This window comes from Oreochromis aureus, unplaced genomic scaffold (genome assembly GCF_013358895.1).
Source record: "Oreochromis aureus strain Israel breed Guangdong unplaced genomic scaffold, ZZ_aureus HiC_scaffold_60, whole genome shotgun sequence".
Taxonomy (NCBI): domain Eukaryota; kingdom Metazoa; phylum Chordata; class Actinopteri; order Cichliformes; family Cichlidae; genus Oreochromis; species Oreochromis aureus.
In genome coordinates, this window is record NW_024108958.1 from 111,571 (window position 1) to 137,439 (window position 25,869).

Consider the following 25,869-nt stretch of genomic DNA (forward strand, 5'->3'; position numbering starts at 1 on the left):
AATTTCCCGGCGAATCTTGTTGACTGTGCCGAGGATGGTGGTTTTCCGCTAAGAAGTTTTTTTGCGCAAGTGAAAGCGATGTGAAGAAATTGTCCGTGGTAACATTTCTGCCCTTGTCTAGGAATGGTTCCATCAGCCTCATCACTACATTTTCAGACAGTCTCTCCCCACTGGGACGATTGGGGTCCTTGCCAAGATATGTGAGGACATTGCAAATGTACTTGGATTTTAGGTCGCAGGCCACCCAAAACTTGATCCCAAACTTGTCAGGTTTACTTGCAATATACTGCAGGAAACAGCACCGAGTCTTTGATCTTGATCTTGATCAAAGATCTTGATCTTGCGGGGGGTTACTAGGGTTCCATCACTACGTGACTGCTGGTCAGCAAACCTGGGAAACCCACAGATCATTGGAACTATGCCGCGTAACCGCTTCCAAGACATCATGCAACACCTACGCTTTGATGACAGGTCCACCCGCAGTGATCAAGCAAAGACTGATAAGTTTGCTGCAGTTTCCAGTGTGTGGGGATCATTTGTCACCAACTGCATCACGTGCTACAACCCTGGTCTACATATCACCGTTGATGAACAGCTCTTCCCATCAAAGACTCACTTGCGCAAAAACTTCTTAGACGGAAAACCACCATCCTCGGCACAGTCAACAAGATTCGCCGGGAAATTCCTCAATCCGCTAGATACACAGATCGCAATGAATTCACCCCTCAGGTAGGCTGCAGGTCTTTTGTGGTTCTATGTTTATGTGTTTCATTGTGTGTAAAAGTGCTATGGAAATAACAATTTATCTTATTTCTTAGGTATTTTCAACCTCTGCTGCCACGCTGACGGCGTATGCGGCCAAACGGAAGAAGACAGTCTATATTCTTAGCAGCATGCACAGCGTGGTTCAGACTGATAACACCACCAAAAGGAAGCCAAACACTGTCACCCTTTACAACACCACAAAGTGTGGCGTGGATGTGATGGACCAGATGGTGCGCGAGTACACGGTCCGCAGAGGAACACGGCGCTGGCCAGTTGCCGTGTTCAATAACATGATTGACATGGCAGCACTGAATGCACATGTGCTGTATCAAGCATGCAACGGGACGCAGGAAAGACGGGTGGACTTCCTGGTGGAGTTTGCAAGAGAGTTGGCTAACTCTCATATGGCTGGGAAGAAGGCAAGAAAAGAACAGTTGCTTCGGACACAACCCTCCACACCTAGCCCTGGAAAAAGAGCCACGTGTCAGGTCAAACACAAATGCAAGAACAATCATGCCACTGTGCGATGTGTTCACTGCTACAGATACACATGTGGTAAATGCAGACTACAGATACCATGGCAGTGCTAGGATTGTGAGTGATTGCTGAAAATGTTGAAATGTACTCACTCACTTTTTATTGTTATTTGTAAATATGTGTACAAATGGTTGTTTTTTTATTTTTGTTTTTTTGTACTGTTTTATCAATAAATCTCAGCAACAAAGGAAATACACCCATGTATGTTGATTTCTCCCTAAGGCAAACTGAAACACAAGTTTCCTTGTGGCTCAGGAAACTAACCACTCCAAGTGGTTCAGCATGGCCCCACCTTATTTACATAACAAAAGCAGCTGTTCACAGGTGATTAAGGATATTAGCTAAAAGCCTACCAGCCATTTGGCTCGACGGTGGGTTTTATAGGTAGAAAAGCCAAATGGCTCTTCTCTGGGACTTCTAGTGTTAAGGTAAAGAAGTGGAATAGTCTAAGTCAGTCACCTGATCTTAAGCCAAATAAGCATGCATTTCACTAGTTAAACACTAAACTTCAGACAGAAAGGCTCACAAACAAACAGCAAATGAAAGCTGCTACAATAAAGGCCTGGCAGAGCATTAAAGAGGTGGAAACCCATGATCTAGTGATGTCCAGGAGTTCAAAACTTCAGCCTGTCATTCCCAGCAAAGGGCTTTCAACCAAGTATTAGAAATTAACATTTTATTTTCAGTTATTTAATTTGTTCAATTACTTTTAAGCCCCTGAAATGAAAAGATTGTGGTAAATTGTTCTTTATTTTTTCGCATTTTTATGCAATCTTTTTGTTGAACCCACTAAATTAAGGCTGAAATCAAACTTCTCCAAAAGTTGAATCTGTTCATCTGGACGTAGCGTTTTGTGGGAGAAACGTTTCGTCACTCATCCAAGTGACTTCTTCAGTCTCAGCTGACTGCAGGTTTCCCCAAACCTTATAAACAGTACATTTGCATAATGACTGAAACCAGCCCACTGAAGGAACAATGGGCTGTGAGGTCAGTTCCTTAATCATAATTATGCAAATTCCCATGACCATTGATCAACAATCACTGACCAAAACCCACTGATCAAAGAACACTGATCAATGGCCATGAGTACCATTCACAGAGAGTTGGGGAATGGCTGCAATCACAGCATTGTAAGATGGCGAAAGATGTACCCTTAGGCCCCCTCCTCGATTCAGAGATGATCTTTCCCTTTTCACATAAATGGCCTCCTTGACTCCGCGCTCAAACCAGCGTTCTTCCCTGTCCAGGATGTGAACATCCTCATCGTTGAAAGAGTGTCCACTGGCCTGTAGGTGTAAATAAACTGCAGAGTCCTGGCCTGATGAGGTTGCTCTTCTGTGTTGTGCCATCCGCTTCGCTAGAGGTTGTTTGGTTTCCCGATGTATAAATCCTGGCAATCCTCCTGGCACTTAACAGCGTACACTATGTTACTCTGTTTGTGTCGGGGACCCGATCCTGGGGTGGACCAGTTTTTGGCGCAGCGTATTTTGGGGTTTAAAAGCCACAGAGACCCGGTGTTTAGAAAAATGCGTCTCAACTGTTCCGATACTCCTGACACATATGGGATCACTACAGGTTTTCGCCTGGGCAGTGGTTGTCCTTCTCTCCTGGATCGGCTGGAGCTTTCTTTAGGTGCCTTCCCAGCTTTGACAAAAGTCCAGCTGGGATAACCACATTTACTCAGGGCCTTCTTGATGTGCTGTTCTTCTGCCTCCCTGGCCGCGCTGTGTCAGTGGGGATGGTGTTCGCTCTGTGTTGTAGTGTCCTGATGACACCCAGTTTGTGCTCCAGTGGATGATGAGAGTCAAACCTTAGATACTGATCCGTATGCGTAGGTTTACGGTACACGTCAGCTTTTAGATGTCCCCCATTACTGATGGAAATCTCACAGTCTAAGAAGGCTAACCTGCCACTTTTTATATCCTCCCTGGTGAATTTGATGTGTCGGTCCACTGAGTTAATGTGATCCGTGAAATGTAGTACGTCCTGAGATTTGATTTTCACCCAGGTGTCATCCACATATCTGAACCAATAGCTTGGTGGTGTTCCAGGGTAGGATAGCAACGCCCTCTTTTCCACTTCTTCCATGTACAAATTGGCCACGATGGGTGAAACTGGGGAGCCCATGGCACACCCATGTTTCTGCCTGTAGAACTGACCCTTGTATGTGAAGTAGGTGGAATGAAGACACAGTTCCAAAAGGAAACACACTTGGTCGATGCTGAGAGTGGTCCTGTTGCTGAGGTTGGTGTCATCCTGTAATCTCTTACGGACTACCTCCAACGCTTCCGTGACTGGGATGCAAGTGAAGAGAGATGTAACGTCGTACGAGACCATGGTTTCATCTGCCTCCATAATGACATCTCTCACCTTCTCAACAAAATCCAGGGTGTTCTGGATGTGGTGTTCAGAGCTGCCCACCATCGGGTTGAGGATCGAAGCCAGAAACTTGGAGATGTTATAGGTGACCGAGTTGATCATGCAGACAATTGGTCTTAAAGGTGCACCCTGCTTATGTATTTTCGGTAAACCATACAGACTTGGTGTAGACTCCCCTGGGTACAGCCTGTGGTATGAGGTCCGGTCAATAGCCTTGTCTTGTTCTAACTGTTTCAGACAGTCATGACCCTCTTCCTGTAGCCACTTCCTGGGTCTCGTTTCAGGGGCTCATAAGTATTTTCATCACTGAGTAGTGACAAAATCTTCTCATGATAGTCTTTCTGGTTAAGCAATACTGTGCACCTACCCTTGTCTGCCGGAAGGATGATAATGTTGTTGTCATCACTAAGTGATGTGAGTGCCTTCCTCTCCTCCATGGTGATGTTGGATGCTGGGGGCTTTGCGTTGCTGAGACAGGCCGAAACTTTCGTCCGTAGTTGCTCTGCTTCCACTTCTGCAATATTGTTGTTACGAATTGCTGTTTCTGTGGCTGTGATCAGCTCCACTAGAGTACATCTTTCGCCATCTTACAATGCTGTGATTGCAGCCATTCCCCAACTCTCTGTCAATGGTACTCATGGCCATTGATCAGTGTTCTTTGATCAGTGGGTTTTGGTCAGTGATTGTTGATCAATGGTCATGGGAATTTGCATAATTATGATTAAGGAACTGACCTCACAGCCCATTGTTCCTTCAGTGGGCTGGTTTCAGTCATTATGCAAATGTACTGTTTATAAGGTTTGGGGAAACCTGCAGTCAGCTGAGACTGAAGAAGTCACTTGGATGAGTGACGAAACGTTTCTCCCACAAAACGCTACGTCCAGATGAACAGATTCAACTTTTGGAGATTTACTTTCCTGGATGATTGAGAATGCATCAAGATGAAATCAAACTTCTTTTATTGGTGTCACCTACCCCTACAATAACATTTTATCTTCATTTATACCAGCCTCTTTAGATGAGCTTTTAAATACTGTGACTGACATTGACACAACAATCAACCATCAAATTTTGATAGAGAGGCATGGGTTGGTATATCTGGGACAGCTCTGCAATGGTTAAGATAATTTCAGAAAAATCGCAAATTTTCTATTTCCACTGGTGACCAAGGGTCACTGAATTATGGAGTCCCCCATAATTCCAACAAAAAAAAAAAACAAAACCCAAAACTCATCCTTGAAGGCTGTTGATGCAGCAATTTTCTCCTTATGAATGTAATGCCAGCACCTGTCTGACAGGTGTCATCTGACCTGAAGACCATTAGTTTGAACAGATTGTGTTTGTAATTGTGACAAAGAAGTTACATTTAAGGGTGACATATTAGACTACTACAGATTCAGAATAAATACATCTGTTGCATTATGCCTCTCTCATCTGGGTATTTGCTGTTTCTTAATGATCTTATGCGAGTATAATGCTGCCAACCTTTGCTCTGTGGTGGATTCTGGCTGCGGTCTCGGAGAACATTAATCTCGTAGACTGCTCCGTAAGGTTCAAACAGTTCACGAAGCTGCTCTTCCGACCAAGACCGGGGAATCTGTCCAACAAACATTTTAATGGCATCAATATCTGGTTGGTCAGGGTGGTCCAGGGACCCATTCATCTTCTTCCCACTAGAAAGACAGACAACCGTGCATTAGATTGGAGCTAGAAACAAACTTAAATGTATGCATTAAACAATAGTGTACATTTACAACATTTATTGATTAGGGTCTAACAGAAAGTGGCTATGATCACATTTTCAGACATTTCCCTAATAACAGCTCTGATTAGCAGCATAAACTACTGATTGTGGTTTTTACTGATTAATTCTGTGAATACTCACGAAAGGGACACAAAATATGCTAACTGAATTGATTTCACTTTACTTTTACTTATCTAGCACAAAATCACAACAGCAGTCACCTCAACGCGCTTAGGGTATTCGCCTCTTTGTTAGGTACACTTGTTCAACGACTCATTAATGCAAATAACTAGTGAGCCAATCACATGGGGCACTGAAGTTCAAACCAGGCAACAGAACGGTGAGGAAAAGTTATGTAAGTGACTGAATGTGGACAGTTTTCGATGCCACACAGGCTGTTCTAAGTATTTCAGATACTGCTAATTTGCTCAACAGTTGCTCAATAATAATAATAATTTGTTTATAGAGAATGGTCTAAAAATTAAAAATATCCAGTGAGCGGCAGTTGTGTGGGTGAAAATTTCTTGTTTATGCCTGAGGTCGGAGCAGAATAGCCAGACTGCTTCAATATGATACAAAGCCAACATCAATTCAATAACAAGCCCACTAAGGTAAACAATCGTTATATTAAGAAGTCCATCTCTGAACACATAACATGTTTAATCTAGGAAGAAATGGGTTACAGCAGCGGAAAACCATGCCAGGTGCCACTCCTATCAGCTAAGAACAAAACAAGAACAAGGAAACTGAACCAATTCTGATGGTCTGTTGAGTCAATGTCTGCTGTGAACGGTAGAGTCAGGATTTGGTGTAAACAACATGAAAACATTAATCAATCCTGTTATGTATCATCCATTCAGGCTGGTGGCAGGGCAGTGGTGTGGGGGATATTTTCCTTGTCTCAACTGAGCATTGTTTGAAAGAAAGTGCTTTTTTCGGTCTGAAGACCAGAAGCTGCTGTTGGCCTTCTACCGCTCCTCAGTGGAGGGCATGCTCTCTTAGTGCCTGGGTGTTTGGTACAGAGGGGCCACTACTGAGAGCAGGAAGGCTGCACAGAGGGTTATTAACAATGTCCAAAAAGGCTGCCCTCTGCCAGCCCTGGAGGTCATTGCCAGATCCTCCTGTCTCAGGAGAAACAAGGCCATCACAGGTGACCTTGCACCCTGCCCACCACCTCAGGTCAATCAGGTCCTACACCTCTAGACTCACTAACACCTTCTTCCCCTGGGCCATTCGGACTGTTAGCAAACACTATTCCCCCATACATAAAACACATACAAGTGTGAATATACACCACAATCAATATCATCAAGGAGATGTTTCTCCTTAGCATTAATGCGTGTAGTGAAAGCCTTACAAGAAGACAAGGTTAAGGCTGCATGTATACCTCATTTTATTGAGATCATTTATTTTTTTCCATTTAAGTAAATGTTTTCTTTAAAAAAAAAAAAAAAAAGCAATTTTAATATAGCATGTAAATACTATATTAATTGCATACATCTGTCAAAAAATGAATTTATTAAAACATTGCAATTTCTAAAATGGAAAGCAATGAGCAGTTTATTCTGAAGACCTGTTTTTTTCTATCCTGAATGTTTATTATTACTTATTAATAAAGGTAAAAGTACTTCTTATGTAATTACTAAATGGAATAATAACTTAATAAATGGAATAAGCGACAGAACACTAAATTACTAAAATAGTCAAAGCCCTACAGATTATTACCTATACTAGTCTTACAATGCACTAAGGAATAAGGATTTTTAACTCTTTCACTATAAAAGATAAATACAGCTTTAAATAAAAGCATATACATAGAATCTGACACACTGAATGTCTTGTATATATAATGTTTGGAAAGAGCAAAACAAATAATGTTGAAATGGGGACTTCTTCTGAGGAATTTTACTATCTTGCAGTACACATATTTATTGCTAAATGTACACTCCATTACATTTCTTTCCAGCTGACTTCAAGAGGCACCTGGAATAAGGGAACCTGGCTAGGAAGGGTTACTTACACAGGACTAGCATTTAAAGAGCAATGGTCCACCATCATGTCTGGGAGAAAATCCAGCTTAAAAGAAGCCATGCTGATAAAAATCTGTATCTTTCTTCTTCTTCAGCACAATGAAGGTAAACTCATACAGCGATCAGAATGTAGAGGCAAACTCCAGATTGCACACTTGCTGTTAAGTCCCTTAGGACTGTTGTCATAGGGCAGCAGTGTGCAAGAAACCAGAGGGAAAAAATAAACAAATCCACATGGAAACCTGTGTATTTGAACACAAAAACAAACCAAAAAAAAAAAATCAAGTGAAAGGACACCTATGTTTGAGATGAAAGAAGAACAAAAATGACAGAGACAAACTGGCAGGCCTTCAGGTTAGCTTTTCAGGCTCTGGGACAGAGACTAAAAACTGCATGTAGTTCATGGAATCAGAGGGATGCTGGGATAACTGGGACTAGAGAGCGTAATAGCCATATGAATGACCACAATCAAAGTGCTGATGATCCAGGGCCTTTGTGAACATTTCTCCTAGGCCAGCAAATCTGGCTGCAGCGTCAGATAAACAAGGTGTCAGATTGATGGTGATAAGGCCCAGTGGTCAGAGGGAATGAAAAGGGGAGTGAATAGTACTCCCCAGCCAGCAGCTAATCCCTGGACTAGCTACACCAAGAGTAACAATTAGGTTCCGGACTGAGGGGCCCGTGTTTTCGCTGTTGTCTTACATGCTGCACAGGTCTGTGTGTGATTTTTGTGTGTAAAGATATACATGAACCAATATCAAATAACACTTGCTTTGGCCTTTGTGCAGCCTAAACTCACAACTACATAGAAACAATTAAGTTCACCAAGGGTTACACTGGAAAATAATTACATCAAGGGACATGTACAGTTTACTGACATGTTCTAATTTAATATAAAAACATGCTTTGACCCACATAAGTCCTCAACAAAGAAAAAAAAAAGACAGTTAGGTGAGCACAACTATATTAATACAATGACAAACAAGCCAGGCAATAATTTACTACGAATTAAAAAAAATATAAGCAGACCAAATCTGCAAAAGGCAGCATCTGACCTCCGTGCCTTCATTTCGACACAATGTAATTCAATTCAATTCAATTTTATTTATATAGTGCCAAATCACAAGAGTTGCCTCAAGGCGCTTTAGACAGTACACACTTTCCTCCACTGTCTAAAAGACAAATTGCATCGGATTAAAACACACCCGTCTTTTATTCCTTACATATGCTGCACTCTGCATGGGAGTCTTAACCGCTCCTGGTTAATATTTCTATAGTTATTATCTAAATATTCAGCATTAACTGAAAAGACCATCCATCCAGGTTTGTCCAATTCAGGGTCAATCCCAGTTCCATCTCAGCTATTTTAGGGCGAGAGGCAGGGTATACCCTGGAAAGGTCACCAATCTGTTGCAGAGCTAACACATAGAGGAAGACAACCATTCCCACTCATTCACAACAGTTAACCTAACCCCACTAAATGCATGTCTTTGGACTGTGGAAGGAAGCCAGAATACCCAGAGAGAACCCACGGAAACACAGGAGAACATGCAAACTTCACACAGAAAGATGATGGTGGAATTGAACTCAGGACTTTGCTGCTGTGAGACATCAGTGACAACCACTGTGTTGGACAAATTTCCAGAACCACTAATTTAGTACAAGAAGCAATATGAAAACATCCCATTATACACAGAACTGTATTACTGGCAAATCTTACTGGAGTTATTAAAAGTAAAAAGGGATTAAAATGATCCATGATAAAGGGAGCAAATTGCTGATGCTAGCCGGAAATTAGAAAGTTTGGGATTGAAGGAGACAGATGACTTTCACTTTAGTTTTAATTGATGTTTCTTTTTAGATTTCACTGCAGATAATCTGAAAAAGGCAGTAGTGGCAAGTGACTTTATATAGTTAAATACCATAATTCTCTTCAAGGGGCTTTAAAATGTGTAACCCTAAAACCTTGGAAGAAGATCCTACAAACAGAATCTGTACGTAAAGGAGCCAAAATTTCAGATGCAGCTTTGATATGCATAATTAATATAAGCTAATAAATGTGTGATTTCAACAAAGTGTGAGTATATCTGAAGTGCTTGTATTAATGGGTGTGAATCAGTGAATGAGGCATAAGAAAGCACTTTGAGTGATATATAAGAATTTGTACAAAATATGACAATATATAATGATGCCCTTTCTTTTTTTTTTACTTTATCTGTGACTTAAATGCTGTGATATTTTACATTAATTATTACTACAGGCTAGCTGAACATAAGGATTCCTATCAGGCCATGATGATTTGATCTTATTTGCAGCAAATATTGGTTTGCTGCTTTATAGATTATTTGTGTAGTTCTGAGGTGGACCAGATCTTTAAAGTATTTAATTTGACAAAAAGTGGATTTGATGGTTCTGTGCAAAAAAAATACAAGCACCAACACACCTTAATAATTTAATGCTGGTTTCAGATTTTATATTATTCACGCAATTTATTTAATTACAGCTTAGATTAACAGTCTTTACCGCACTTTGTTGGTAAAGACTGCTTTGTCGCACTAATGCGACAAAGCATTAGTGCTGCTTTGTCGCTTTTCTGTGCTCTCAGTTTACTTTGTGTGTGTAACTACTGTATACACACACACACACACACACACACACACACACACACACACACACACACAGACATACATGCATGCAAACACACAAGAGAAGAAGAAAAGACAGAGATGAGTTGAAGGTGACACTATCAAGACGGTAGACAGTAACTTGTTATCTTAAGTGCAAAAAATACAAAGTTAATGTAATATGAGAGAGAGCGCTCGAGAGAGAGAGAGAGCGAGAGAGAGAGAGAGAGAAAGGTGAGTTGAAAAGAACGGTGCTGCTGATGAAACTTTTCCAAACAGTGGTTTGGACCTCGACCACAAACTATTGCAAACAAGGAAACTGCAACAGCAAATGTGAAATGTGTCCAACTGGTGCATCTTTGCTCTTAGCTTCCTCTGACTATGTTAGGTAGTCTTCATTAGCAACCAGTGCATTTTTGCTGATGTGGACTTTTAGACGCAGAGTAGTTATGGTGCTCCATATCCACACACACGCGCGCGCGCGCACTTACCCCCTCAGTTCCAGGTTGGAGCCTTCCACGGTAGCAAGGACATGTGAGGGCAGACCAGTGTGCTCTGGAGACACATATAGTGTTTCAGGGTCAAGGCTATCCATCCAAGGCCTAGTAGTACTGGTAAGAGAAAACACAAACCCACACATACACACAAGAGACACATCAGGACAAGACACATAAAAAGATAAAAACAATTACAAACACAGGGCTCTACAGTTCGACCAATTTGGTAGCAAATGTGACCAAATTTCTCAATAGTGCGACAAAAAAAAAAATCCTAGGTTGCACCGGTGTGACCAGCTGTTCGAGTTAAAAAAGAAAGAAAGCCTCCACAAATCTGAAAGCCTCTGTGTGGCCAACAGCAGACAACATTATGCCCATATCATGGCCTAAATCAGGTGCTGCTCTGTGCTTCTGCTCCATATCGTGGTCTAAACCAATCAGCGATAGTCAGGGGCAGAACCTCTCAGATGCCCATGCCCAAGGTAAGATGTTCAGATATTGAGATGTTCAGTTTGAAGTCTTTGAGGCACTTTTAATTTTGACTTTCTTTTCATTTTATATATCTTGAGATATTTTAAGTTTAAATTTCAGCTCAGCGAAGCACTTTAAGCACAAGAAATTTTTCAGTACCGTATTTTTCGGACTATAAGGCGCACTTAAAATCCTTTCATTTCAGTTTTTATGTGCATTAAAGCTATATAAAAATTTAACAGTGCAAATGCAAATTCCTTGCTGACAGTTTAACCAAAAGGCATTTCCAGTGGAAATTGGCCGACATATCCTGAGCATAACCATGTATAATATCCAAAAAACTTAAAAAGAGGTTATACACACAAAATGCGGTAATATAATGTTGAAGCACAGTACATATTACTCTGCGAGGCTCCCGACTACGGTAGCCGTAATGCTTCGACAATCCATCAAGCAGTGCAGCTTTATAGCATAGCAAAGTTGTACTAAAACAGTTTTGACAGATTTTTGAGTGACATGTACCACCTAAAATCGGTTCAGTAATAACGGTAATAATGACGGCCCACTTACATGCTCTACCAAAAAAATGTGCTTTGGTTTGTATCTGACGGACAAAAGCCAAATCAGTTCCACATCACTGAAGTTGAAGCATTTTTACCTAACATTATACTGGTATTACCGTTGAACGGTATGATATGGCCCAGCCCTAATCAGGAGCCTCACAGAGTAATACGTACTGTGCTTCAACATAGTATTACCGTATTGTGTATGTATAGAGACCTCAAAATGGCACCTGTTAAGAGACATGCTTACGAAGAGGATTTCAAACTCTATCAGTCACACAGTAGAACATGGGAATAGAGCAGCTGAGAGAGAATTCAACAATAATGAATCAAAGGTACGGAAGTGGAGGAAGCAAGAAAATTGAGTTGAGTAAAGTTTCACTTATCTGACTGTTTGGTTACACTTAATGCGCCTTATAATCCGGTGCGCTTTATGGTCCAAAAAATATAGTAACTTATCCTTCTTGTAGAAATGTACTCCAAATAAAGAACTTTGTGTTGACAAGATTGTTAGTTAATCATTTACAAATCAATGATGTCTGTATGGACAGCAATTTACAAAAAAAAAAAAAAAAAAAAAAAAGTGAACATGTAAAGCTGCTGTGTTAAGTGATGCGGTTAAAAAATTCTAACTTTTGTGCTTGTGCACCTAAAAAAAAAAAAAGTTAGGCACACCAGTGCAACCATGGCAAAAGGTTAGTCTAGAGCCCTGAAACAAATGTGTTTAAACAAAAGAAAACAATATTTTACAAAGACATCCAACACATAAATAAATATGCTAGAGCTAATATTCAAAGACACTTAAGCTATGTTGACTTCCATTAAAAGAGGCATACCTAATCACTTTATCTAACGATGGCAACCCATAAGAAGGAGGGATAATCTAACTTGGCATACAATTGAACATTAACAAACAAGTTATTCATAACACAGCAATTCGCAAAAATATTAAAATGACTGTGGTCTAAATGAAATAATGATTACAATACCACATTTATGATCTTAATTACTGTGACAAGTCTTTACCAGTTTGCATACTAGGCAATGCTACCACCAACACCAGTGGTGGGTGTAACATACCCAGAAGCTTTTTGCTTTCCACAACTGAAATGCACCAAAAAAAAAAAAAGAGAACATGCTACTGACTTCCAGACAATTAAATGTTACTGTAGAAACAGGAAAACATATAAAGTTAAAGGCAACTCAACAATAGCAAAATAAAATATAAAAACTATATAAAAGTACAGATAGTGTGTCAAAAATCTGCCACAATAGTCAAATATTTACCAAATAGTCTAGTAGTTCCCAGGGAATTCCAAAAAGTGTTCTTGTTTAAAAATTACTAGACAGTTGAGTTACAGCTAAATATCAGCTGTAAATTCTGCTGACACGCTTGCATTGTCAGGCCCTGAATCACTACTATATACCTGTAAAGCACTTTGGTCAACTATAGTTGTTTTAAATGAACGCGGCGGGTTTGAAAAAAGTGTTCTCCCCAGCTATAGTGAGCCTTGAACCCTTGGCTAGCTATTGAGCTGGTGGGTAACAGACGTCTTCCAAAACGTCGGAGCACTTTTACAAATATGTGATGTCTTGATAAACCGAGCAGATATTTGAAGTTTACACAGCTACATTCTCACCTGAAAATATCTTAAAAGTTTATTTTGTGACCCAGAAAGAGTAATACGAGTAATATTAAAATTAAGTAGCCGCCGCCATTGTTGGAAACTGGAATTGGCTGAGCCGTACTATGAATTCTGGGATAGGTTGGGCCATGAAGGATACACTCGACCCATACTTCAAATCTGGGGAAAAGTAGGACGCATTTGTCGGCCACATTTGGAGAAGTCTTCGAATTTGGACAGGCTTCGTTGCATCGGCCTACAAATGCTGCCTCCGAAGGATGCAGCCCCTGAATTTGGACACAGCTACGATACCGGAGTTGCTACTTCTTCGAGGTTTAACGGCAGCTGGCATTCTTGTAGATGCATTGTTGCCATCTTCTGTTTCAGTCCATTATTACACTCTTAAATCCTACTACTTTCTAATTCCTGCGTCTTTCAGGATCTTAAAACGTGTCAACGATTTTGATAGTCGACGTAATCGTGACTAGTCGACTAATCATGCCAGCCCTTATGAGAGGAGCAGGTTTTTAAATTGGATTCTGGATTTAACAGGGAGCCAATGAAGAGAAGCCTATACAGGAGAAATATGCTCTCTCTCTCTAGTCCCTCTCAGTATTCTTGCTCCAGCATTTTGGATCAACTGATGGCTTTTCAGGGAGTTTTTAGAACATCCTAATAACAAATTAGAGTAGCCCAGCCCAGAAGTACTGACATAGGATATTTCTATCCTATGTCATTGCGCTAATGAAACAAAGCAGTCCTACATATTTGTTTAATATGTGCATTGAAGGACATATTGTGGTCCAAAATGACTCCAAGGTTCCTCTTAGTGTTACTGGAGGCCAAGGTAATGCCATCAAGAGTAAGAATCTGGTTAGATACCATATTTCTAAGATTTTCAGGGCTGAATACAATAACCTCAGTTTTAGAAGCAGAAACTTAGAAGTCATCCAGGTCTTTATTTCTTTAGGACATTGAGGCATCTTAAGAAATTGATGTGCGATATCTGCTTCATGGATAGATAAAGCTGATAACTCAACTGATAGTACTGATAACACAGTTTGACATAAAATTTTATTCTTGTTCCGCAGCTAATTATAATAATGAACCAGGAAACGTAATTTTTAAAATAATCAGATGTATTTTTAACAGTACTTAATAGGACTGTCAGAATCAAAATGAAATAAATAAAAACATTACATACTACAAATGAAAGTGCTAGTAATAGGGATGCACCGATACCGGTATCGGATATTGCAGCAATACTGTTTCTGCAAAAATACCATGATTGGGTACAAATACTATGTTTGGCAATAATACTGCGTTTTAGCGCAACTACTGAGATTTGACTGAAATACTATGATTTAGAAGACATACTATGACTTCGTACAAATACGATGCTTTGGTACAAATACTATGTTTTGGTTCGAATACTATGATTTGCAAGAAATGCTATGATTTGACACAAGTACTATGATTTAGTACAAATACTACGAATTGGCAGAAATACTGTGACTTAGTAGTAATACTATAACATAATAAATATAATATGATTTTGCAGACATTCTATGTTTTTTGCACAAATACCACAATATAGCAGAAATACTATGTTTTAGCACAAATACTATGATTTGGCACATATACTATATTCAGCAGATATACTATAACATAACAGAAATTCTATGACTCAGTAATAATACTATAACATAACAGAAATATTAATTTGGCACAAATACCATGATTTGGCAAAAACACCATGATTTGGTAAAAATACCATGATTTGGCACAAATACAATGATATGGCAGAAATACTATGATTGGGTACAAATACTATGATTTGTCAGAAATACTGCGTTTTACCACAACTTCTGAGATTTGACTGAAATACTTTGAATTAGAAGAAATACTATGACTCCATACAAATACGATGCCTTGGCACAAATACTATGATTTGGCACAAGTACTATGATTTAGTACAAATACTACGAATGGTCAGAAATACTCTGTTTCAGTACAAGTACTATGATTTGGCAGGAGTACTATGATTTAGCAGAAATACTTTGTTTTAACATAAATACTATCTTTTGGCATAAATTTCTGCTAAAAGGTACTATTTCTGCTTTTTAGCAGAAATACTGTAATACTTAGTAGTAATACTAAAACATAACAGAAATGTTATGATTTGGCACAAAAACCATGATTTGGCAAAAATACTATGATTTCCCAGAAATGCTATGATTGAGCAGAAGTACTAAGATGTAGTAGAAGTACTTTGATTTAACAGAAATACTATTATGGAGGAGTAATACTTTAACATGGGAGAAATATTGATACAGACACACAAACATACATACACAGAGCCTAAAGGGAAGAGGGGCTGTTAAGAGTCTGGGCTTGGTATATCTAGGTCAGTTAAATTAGCTACACCTGCTGTAATCAGCCCTTACACACACAGACACAGAGAGAGAGTATGAGTTTTCCTCAGTGTATTTCTGACATTCAAGACTCCCCTCGAACAAATGGTCATAAATTCCTAACCGTAGTGGCTAGAATGGTCATTCTGACACCATTTTGTTCAGAAGAGATGGGGGAATCTTCAGGTGTTCATAATTCAGAGATAAAATATAAATTATCAAAGATATATGACTTGTAATACACTGTAACTGAGTAGAGGCGAAGCAAAACTGTCTTGACTTGCCCTCAAACAACGTTGTGTAACTCTAAATCTATATGGAGCATCAAAATCATTCTTTCACCGTAAGAGACAGCAGGCTTTGGTGAACAGTCATGGAAATTTTCAGGGCTCTGTTGAAATCCATCAAAAAGATACGACGAGAGAAAAAAGTGCCTCATTTCCAGAGTTTGAAATCTGAAGAAATCTGAGCGAGGGACAAATTTCCCACCCTGAAACAAATGTAATTCATGGCCAAACGGTAATAGGTGAGAAAGAAATTCTTGAATTGTGAGCGTCAGGAGTGTCTGAAGATATACTGGGACAAGCCTCATGTCTTAACTTCGCTTCGTTAAGGAGATATGACGTTTCGAATATGCCTCTCATTACAGAAATCAGGCGGTGATTTTGAACAAACTCTCCATTGACTTTCTATGGAGAGTTTTCAGAGTTTGTGTTGGTCTGAGGAGATTTGCCAAAATTCTATAAATCTCACAACCATGATAGTGACATTTTCTGAAAGCCAGCAAAAATACCTACGTTTTGATGTATAATTTGTGGAAGTTGAGTGAAAATTGAGCAAGTAGCAAGAAGTTGTTCGGACATGAAGAGAAGACTGCGAAACCTACAGTGACACACTGAAAGCCAAGTGCATAGCAACCATAACAACGCATGTATTTTGTGAAAAATCACAATTTTGCAACTCAAAACTTTAAGAGGGATAAAAATAAAACGGTAAAAGATTTGAAAAAGCTGATTTATACCTGAATAGCCCAATAATTTGAGAACATTTTAAAGTTTGAATGGTTGTTCTACGTGAAAGTAGGAAAAAGTAGTTAAAGTATATTTAGAAAGAAAAATATAATATAGTAGAAATACTATGATTTAGCAGAAATCCTACAATATAGCTTAATAACAATGATTTAGAACAGATACTATGATTGAGCAGAATAGTAATAACTTAAGTGAAAATACTGGAAAGGTAAAATGACAAGCTGAATAAAAAGGAACATGGTTAAGTTTGCCCAAAACTAATTTTTGTTCACCTGTGAAAAAATAAAATAAAAATAGATTTAGAAAAACAACCGAAATAAGAACAGCCAACAGATACACACAAAATCAAATATGGATACACAAATGTACAGAGAGAGACACAAACAGGGTCTATGCCAGTCAGCCAGTCTGAATATATTATATTTTTATCCAACAATGACATGCTGCCCTAAAGAGGGTCTCTCTCTCTCTCTCTCTCTCTCTCACACACACACACACACACACACACACACACACACACACACACACACACACACACACACACACACACACACACACAAAGCAGCAGCAGCAGCAAGTGAACAGGGGCTGTTAACAGCATGTTTCTAGGTAAGTCAAACAGCTGTGAGCTTCTCAATTTGGATCCACCAATCAGAGAGGCTGTGTGCTTTTTCCCGCCAAAACTTGTGCACCAAGTGCAGGCTCTTACACACGCAGCACAGAGTGAGACAGGATTTTTGCAGTCTATTTCTCATAGTGAGGACTCCCCTCAAACAAACAGCCATAAATTCTTAACCGTAGGGGCTAAAACGGTCATTCTAAGACCGTTTTGTTCAGAAGACATGGGGGAATCTTGAAATGTTGACCATTTAAAATAAAAATATGAAATATTATAGATATATGACATAGATGGTTGGCTGGCTGGGAAGCCATGAAGGCAACAATATGCAAATTTGAATGTAACAGCCCTCACATATGATTGGCTGGCTGGGAAGCCATGAAGGCAACAATATGCAAATTTGAATGTGCCAGCCCCTAGATATGATTGGCTGGTTTAGCACAAATGCTGTATTTAGCACAAATCTTATAAAATAGCAGAAATAGTATGATTTAGCAGAAATGCTGTATTTAGCACAAATACTGAAAAGCAGCAGAAATGCTATGACTTAGCACAATAGTAATAACTTAAATAGAAAAATTAGAAAAGCAAAATGGACAGCTGAAAAAATGCTGAACATGCTAAGGTTCCCTCAAATGTAATTGTTAAATGAAAAAAAAATCAGAAAAAAAAAGTATAACAGTCACACAATCACAAATATGGACACATATAGAAACACACAAGCACAGAGAGACACACACAGGATCAAATTCAGTCAACCAGTCTAAATATATTGAATTTAAATCATACAATAAGATGCTCCCATAAAAACTCTCTCTCGCCCTCTCTTTCTCTATCTCTCTGTCACACACACACACACACACACACACACACACACACACACATACACATAGGGAGAGACAAGCAAGTTTCTAGGTCAGTCAAGCAGCCTGGGAGCTGCTAAATTTGAATCCACCAATCAGAGAGGCTGTGTACTTTTTCCCGCCAAAACAGGTGCAGCTGTTTTTACACACACAGAGCACAGAGACAGGATTTCTGCAGTGAATTTCTCATAGTGAGGATTCCTCTCAAACAAATGGCCATAATTTCCTAACCATAGGGCCTAGAACGGTCATTCTTACACCGTTTTGTTCAGAAGAGATGGGCGAATCTTACAGTGTTGACAATTTATCATTACAATATGAATTATTGAAGATATTTGACTTATAATGCACCATAACTGAGTAGAGGCAAAGCGAAAACTGCCTTGACTTGCCCTCAAACAACGCTTTCTAACTCTAAATCTATTTGGAGTATAGATATCATTGTTTCACCGTAAGACACAGCAGGCTTTGGTGAACAGTCATGGAAATTTTCAGGTCTCTGTGGAAATCTATCAAAAAGATATGACGAGAGAAAAAAGTGCCTCATTTCCAGAGTTTGAAATCTGAAGAAATCTGAGCGAGGGACAAATTTCCTACCCTCAAACAAACCCAATTCATGGCCAAATGGTAATAGATGAGAAAAAAATTCTTGAATTGTGAGCGTCAGGACTGTCTGAAGATATACTGGTACAAGCCTCATGTCTTAACTTCGCTTCGTTGAGGAGATATGACGATTCGAATATGCCTCTCATTACAGAAATCAAGCGGTGATTTTGAACAAACTCTCCATTGACTTTCTATGGAGAGTTTTCAGACTTTGTGTTGGTCTGAGGAGATTTGCCAAAATTCTATAAATCTCACAACAATGATGGTGACATTTTCTGAAAGCCAGCAAAAATACCTACGTTTTGATGTATAAATTGTGGAAGTTGAGTGAAAATTGAGCAAGTAGCAAGAAGTTGTTCGGAAATGAAGAGAAGACTGCGAAACCTACACTGGCACACTGGAAACCAAGTGCATAGCAACCATAACAACGCATGTATTTTGTAAAAAATCACAAAGATGAAACTCAAAACTTGAAGAGGGATAAGATGAAAATGGTAACAGATATGAAAAAGCTGAATCAGACATGAATAGCCCAATAATTTGTGAACATTTTAAAGTTTGAATGGTTATTCTAGGCGAAAGTATGAGGAAGTAGTTAAGTTTCAAAAACAAGCAAGTTTTAGCAGAATTGCAGAAGTTTCCCATTCATTTCAATGGGACAAATTAAAGGAAAAAGTTTAATATTTTAAAAAGTATAATAGTATAAAATACCAAAAGATATAGCCGGAAAGGGAAAAATTAGCAGAATAGTTTAAAATTTGAACGGTGAAAATCGGCTGAAAATTGTGGAAGTAGATCCACGGCGAAAAACGTACGGAAGCACCAAGAATAATAACTAGAAAGGGAAAATTTCAGAAGAAATTTTATGTGTGCCTATGCCGCTGGTAATCAGTGTAGTTTGCCATTCATACAGCTACAGAGAGCAAAACTCAGCAGAGCAGCCATTCTCCACCATGAACTATGGTAAAAACAAACACCGCTCGCGCCTCACAGATGACAGCTTACAGTTTTGGGTAAAGATGAAGTGACTTTGTACAGCCCCGATTTGCAGACGCTGTGCACACAGGTTCATGAGCAGAAGTCCCATTGTACCACGGCAGTCCCGACAATGTTTGCATGAACACGCTTTGAAGCATTATGTTATGGACCACTTTTCACACACACTGTAAAATGTAATTCTAGATGTTTGTTATTTCAACATATTATTCTATATCAGTTTGACGATAGATGACTGAAGTTGTTGTTATAACATAGAATTACAATTTAAAACGTCCCAATTACACCAAAAAAGCTAACTTGAAACTCATCATGTCCAGCTAAATCAGCAACTTATGTGAACTTGACAACGTGGGTAAGTTGAGCACAGCAGGATTCAAAACTGCCTCACGTGACTGCTACCGAGGTGCATCATGGGGAATTGGCGGTTAACGACATGCTCACTTACTTGGACGTTTTCTAATCGTCTTATTTGGAATATGCTTTCAAGGTGAGTAACATTGGTTATAACTATAAGGAAAAGAGCTACAAAAGTTGGAACATGTTTTGAATTTATGGCATGATGTGTGTTTTTCTTTTACCGAAATGTTTGCTTTAGCTAATGTAACTTTAGCCGACAAGGTCCAGCTTGTGTGTCATGACCAAACTTGACCTAATAAACTGACATATGGCCTTTTTATGGGTTTAATGTGGCACTGACCAAATCACAAGTATTGTGCCGCTAGCTTTAAGGTTGTGCACTCAACCACTGTTGCGATATTAGCAAGCTAACTCAGCTAATTAATAAAGCTTATTTCATATTGTCTCTGTACTTGTAAATTTCTTTCAAGTTCACAGGCTGTTGTATTTTGGTGGAAGTTCATTTTGGCAATATTTCCAATAACTGACTGGGTTCAAAAAGAACTTTTGGCAGGACTCCGATGCTTGTTGTCATCTGTTTACCCCTATGTAATCACTTAAGTTGTTATTAACTGCTGCATGCTAAGCTGCAAGAGTGCACTGAGGACTGAGACAAAATATGGTCTACAAACCAGCATTATATTAGTTTTTATCAGATAGTCCTCCAGTGTGTTTATTTTTTGCTTTAATTCTATTGTGCAGTTATTTGTTACCCTGAAATGCTTTATGCTTAACAACAGCTCACCTTTTTAACTTATTTTTGAACTCTTGTGATCAGTATGACTAGATTGTGTGAATTTCCATACTAAAAGAGCTGTAGTGATAAAATAATTGGCATCAGAGACACTGATTTTTGGCATGGTATACTGCAGAAGTTTTTTTTTTTTTTTTTTTTTTGCATAATTTACCTTTTAATTAAACTGCATTCTCTGTATAGTAACAAAACTAACATTGTTTATATGTCAGAAAATTAGCAAACATGAATAAATGGTGAAAACAATATAATTATAACATATATTTTTATTTTACTTATTTTAGGTCTGTGAAGCCAAACTTGATGCTGGGGATTTATTTTTGTCAGTGGAGTCAAATGGTAAGTTACAATTTGTGCATTTTGTCATACTGGAAACACCACAGATTATATTGTAACTTAATAGCTCTGTAGAACAAATGATATAAAGATTGTAGTGTCAGGGTACTTCTTAAGAAGTAATATTGCACTATTGATGATCGCATGCAGGTGGCATAAACTAAATATTCAGATGTGTTACCAACAAATGATTCATTAACAAAAGCAATGGAGCAGACTGTTTAGGTTCTTGTGGTTGTAATAATATCCATAACTGCAAGTTTGTCATTAATTTATTTTCACAGGTCTAGATGATCACATCTGTCTTTGTCATTTAAATGAGGTGGACTTGCAAACTTTGCGCTCTTTTGGGTAAATTGCTGTCCACTACATATACACAGAATGTGCACAGTATTTCAGATCTAAAAAGGGAGTATGTAATGGACTTGCTGGCTTTAATGTAAAAAGCCTGTTGTGTAACTTTAATGAGGCAGTTGGACTAAAACAGTATTGCTCATCAAGGTAAACATGTGAGGAATAAGGAAATTGTTACAGTGTTCTTTTAATCGCACGTTTACTAAAGTTTTACATCACATAAGTCATTTTCACAATCATTCTTTAAAAGATTTCGAGACAGAGCTTATTGTTCTCTGAACTTTCTTGTTCGCTGAACGGCAGGTAAAGTGCATCTTTTTGTTTGTTTGCTTTTGTGTGTTTGTGTTTTCTCTAATGCGCCTCAGATGACAGTTTGCTTAAATTTGGGTCTCAAAGAATCTTTTTTTTTTATTCTGCCTGTACTCCCCACCCCTCTTCTTCTATTGCTCAGGTTGAAGCAGAATTTGCCCGTCTTACATCTGTTGACCTGAAAGGGTTCCTTTTTGCTGTGCTTGACCATTATGGAGAGGTTCGTGGAGCTGTACAAAATCAAGAGTGGCATAGGAGGGCTAACTAGGCTCATAAGATGCTTCGGTGATGATGTAAGTGTTCAACTGCGAAATCTAATCCTTTGTTTAAGTTTTAGGTTATCCAGTTCAACTGATGAACTCATTGAAAGAAAGCTGATAAGTAAAGTCTGTCATCATATTTCACAACTGGACATTTAGTGTGGTAACTTTTACAGAATCTATGTATATTGGTGGTAGGTTGGATATCATATTCTACTTGAATGTCCTGATAAGCCTGATTCAAAATCTCCAATGATAATCATATATTGATGGAATTATGTATCAAAAAGCTGTGAATTTGGAGCTGTCTACATGCTTCATAAACACTGTTTAAAAAATGTTTTGTTTTTGTTTTTGACTCCTTTGACCAGAGCCCTACACAAAGGAAGAGGACAGAGGACCTCATTTTCTAAAGGAAGATCCCTCACACACTTTCAAGACTGTGAAGGTTAGCATTGTTTCTTTTAGTAAATTTAATAATGACAGCACCACAGTGGATTTTAAATGAAACATGTGGCATCTATGAAACAATAGATGCCACATGATAACATGTGTACTTTTTCCTCACCAAATGTATTATTACAAGATCTTTGACACTGGATTTGGTCTGGGTTTCAGAGAAACTAACTGGCAAGCTAGCATTGATATTATTAGTGTCTTGTGTTTATTCATGTCTTCACCAGGGTCTTTGACATTTCGCTGCTGTACTGTTCACTTCAGCTTTACGTTTGATTTCTCACATTGTATATTGTAATGGCAGAGATATTAGGATATTTAAGGGGCTGCAGTGGCTGCTACAGCTGTGGGGGCAATACTTTGGTGAAATGTCCTGGACCCTGGAAAAGAGACTGTGTAGACTGGGTAAGCAATTAAAGGTTACTGGCCGAGAGTCATTGGGCAGCTGGGTAAAGGTGGATGTTGATATTCAGTGCCAATTATGCAACCTGTTCAGCCACGTCTATATGCTCTTTTTCATGCTGTTAATATAGGGGAAAAATAAACTTTAATCAATAAACTGATTAAAGAAGCATTGTCTATGGAGCCATAATCTGATCCTGTAGTGTAGCTGCAGTTTGCACATTTCATGTATTCTCAGCCAGATTTGGTTTAGAGCACAGCCAATATTTAGCATAAGTAGATTTAAATTCACACACTGGTGATGGCAAGCTACATTGTAGCCACAGCCGCCCTGGGGCGCACTGACAGAGGCGAGGCTGCCGGACACTGGCACCACCGGGCCCTCTGACCACCACCAGTAGGCAACAGGTGAAGTGTCTTGCCCAAGGACACAACGACTGAAACTGTCGGAGCCGGGGCTCGAACCGCAACCTTCCAATTATAAGACGAACTGTCAACTCTTGAGTCACGATTCAGTCATCCACCCATGTGTGTGAATGACTGCTGAATGTGTAAAGCACTTTGGAGTCCTTAGGGGACTAGTAAAGCGCTATACAAATACAGGCCATTTACCATTTAAATTGAAAATTTTGTTTGAATTCTGCAATTGAAGACATGCTCAGTTATTTATGAACATGGTTAAAACGTCTTGATGCATTCTCAATCATCCAGGAAAGTAAATCTCCAAAAGTTGAATCTGTTCATCTGGACGTAGCGTTTTGTGGGAGAAACGTTTCGTCACTCATCCAAGTGACTTCATCCAAGTGACAGACTGAAGAAGTCACTTGGATGAGTGACTAAACGTTTCCCACAAAACGCTACGCTATGGTCTTTGTTTAAAGCAAGAAATGGATTTGTAACATGGGGGTGCATATCTCATTCTGAAAAAACTTTAACAACTATTAAGTGTTACCCAAAGCCAATCACCATCATCCAAAGCATCAGTATGGCTCTTCTTTGAAAGACATGAATTCTTAAACACAAGGGATATTGTGTAATTGTAATTGTGTAATTTTTTTTTTTTTTTTTTTTGTCTTTGAACCCTTTTATAGCCGACAGGTATTGAAGACCCGTTTTCTAAGAGGATGAAAGTTGGCATTGCGATGGTGAAAGAAGAAGACATCATCGATGTGTTGGTTGTCCTTGAGGCGGCAGTAATCCTGTCTAATCTGAGGAATGTCTCAAGTGCCATTTCCATGCTGATGGGCCTTCTTTTGCCCTCAACATAGACTATCCAAAGGAACTTAAGGACATCTTTGAAGTCATTCAGAACATCCTAATGAACATTGGTGGAAGGCAGTGCATCTCACTAGTGCATGGTCTAAGAAACAGACTATTGCAGAAAGCCATGCAGAACTGTAATTGTATGCTCACAGCATACAATTGCCTTAGTGTTAAGGACAGTTTTTATTTTACTGTTTGTTTTTTTATTCTTGCAAGTTCTCATTCTCACTTTTGTATGTCACTAAATGACTACACTTTACATTCCAGATTAGACAATTACTCATTTGTTCATGGTTTAAGAAACTTATATGAACAACAATATAATGGTGGACTTTGCAGATGCTCATCTCATGCAAGTCAGTAGTTTTTCCTTTGTTTTGCAATTGAGCAGACTCAAACTGATGTTTCTGAAATATTCATATTATCAAATGTTTCAGAAGCATGCACTCATTTTCAGAGATATTGGTTCTGTGGAATTTGTTGCAATTGTAAACGAAGACAAATACAAGAGTTTGATGTCTTAGTTGTTATAAACTGATCTTTACTGTCACTTATCAAAGGTTTTGTACTATTTTAATATTTCAAGTTTTATGCTAACAGGTGTGACTGAGCACAATGAAGTTTATAAATTTTGCAAATGTAAAGAATAACTTTTCTAAAATAGCAAGTGTTCCGTTGATACATTACATTAATGCAGACTTTATGTTGTTACTTCACAAGAATCACTACTGCTCCTAGAGTATTGGTCAGAATTTAATCTTCACCCAAACTGGGCTCAAGACCAAGTTCAAATTTATTGTTTCACAGGAGCAGCCTTTGAGTTTTGATGGATTGTGAGCCTGATGAGCTACGTCACTGATTTTTCTGTTTCTCAGATGACTAAGATGGCACAATAAATGGTGAATGTTGGGTGCTCATTAGTAATTGTCTTGTCATGTTCTTAAAACAAACTTTCTGTATGAAATGATCAGATAGACTTTAATGGAATCTGTGGGTTTTGTTTTTTTTTCTGTAAACAACAGAAAATTAATTTAAAGGAATGTAGATATTTAAACCTGAGATGTAAGATAAACCTAACAGGTAGTTTTGCTGAAATGGATGTTAGAAAGCTAAAAAACAAAACAAAACTTAAGATGTTTAATACACATTTTTCTTTACATCCAGTCAATCAACTCTGATAATTAAAATGAAACTGATTTACAAGTTCACTCAGCTACCTTAAGGAGCTCAGTTAATAAACTTAAATCAACTTAGCTAACAGATTATGTTAGTTAAGCTAAAATAGATTCCTAAGTTAAAAGAACTACTAAAGTATTTGAATTAACTAAAAAACCCAAGTCAACTGAACTAGGACAAGAGTTTAAACAATAGATTATTTTAATTTAGCTGAAAGAGTTTTCCCAAGTAAAGATGACAATTAAAGGAGTTGAACTGAGTAACAAATCTCAGTCAACTAAACTAAGACGAAAGTTTAGACAACATGTGATTTTTCATTAAGATAACAGTTGGTTGTGTTATAAGAACAAACTCTATTTCTTGACTTAACTTAAAATTTTAAGGCAGCCCTGTACC

General features: G+C 38.6%; 1 protein-coding gene across 5 annotated transcripts in view; it reads right to left on the bottom strand.

Annotated features, from left to right (window-relative positions):
- The window catches only part of celf1 (cugbp, Elav-like family member 1), a 150,271-nt gene that overhangs the window by 73,923 nt on the left and 50,479 nt on the right, over nucleotides 1-25,869 (bottom strand). For 3 of the 5 annotated variants that reach the window (XM_039607849.1, XM_039607848.1, XM_039607850.1), the window contains exons 2-3: nucleotides 10,571-10,690; nucleotides 5,167-5,354 (exon numbers count right to left, since the gene is read on the bottom strand). In XM_039607849.1, coding sequence (XP_039463783.1) covers nucleotides 5,167-5,354; nucleotides 10,571-10,674 — 292 coding nt within the window. In that variant the 5' untranslated portion in view covers nucleotides 10,675-10,690. Of the gene's footprint in view, nucleotides 1-5,166; nucleotides 5,355-10,570; nucleotides 10,691-25,869 lie in introns of those variants that run through there. The other 2 variants (XM_039607852.1, XM_039607851.1) reach the window with 2 other exon arrangements.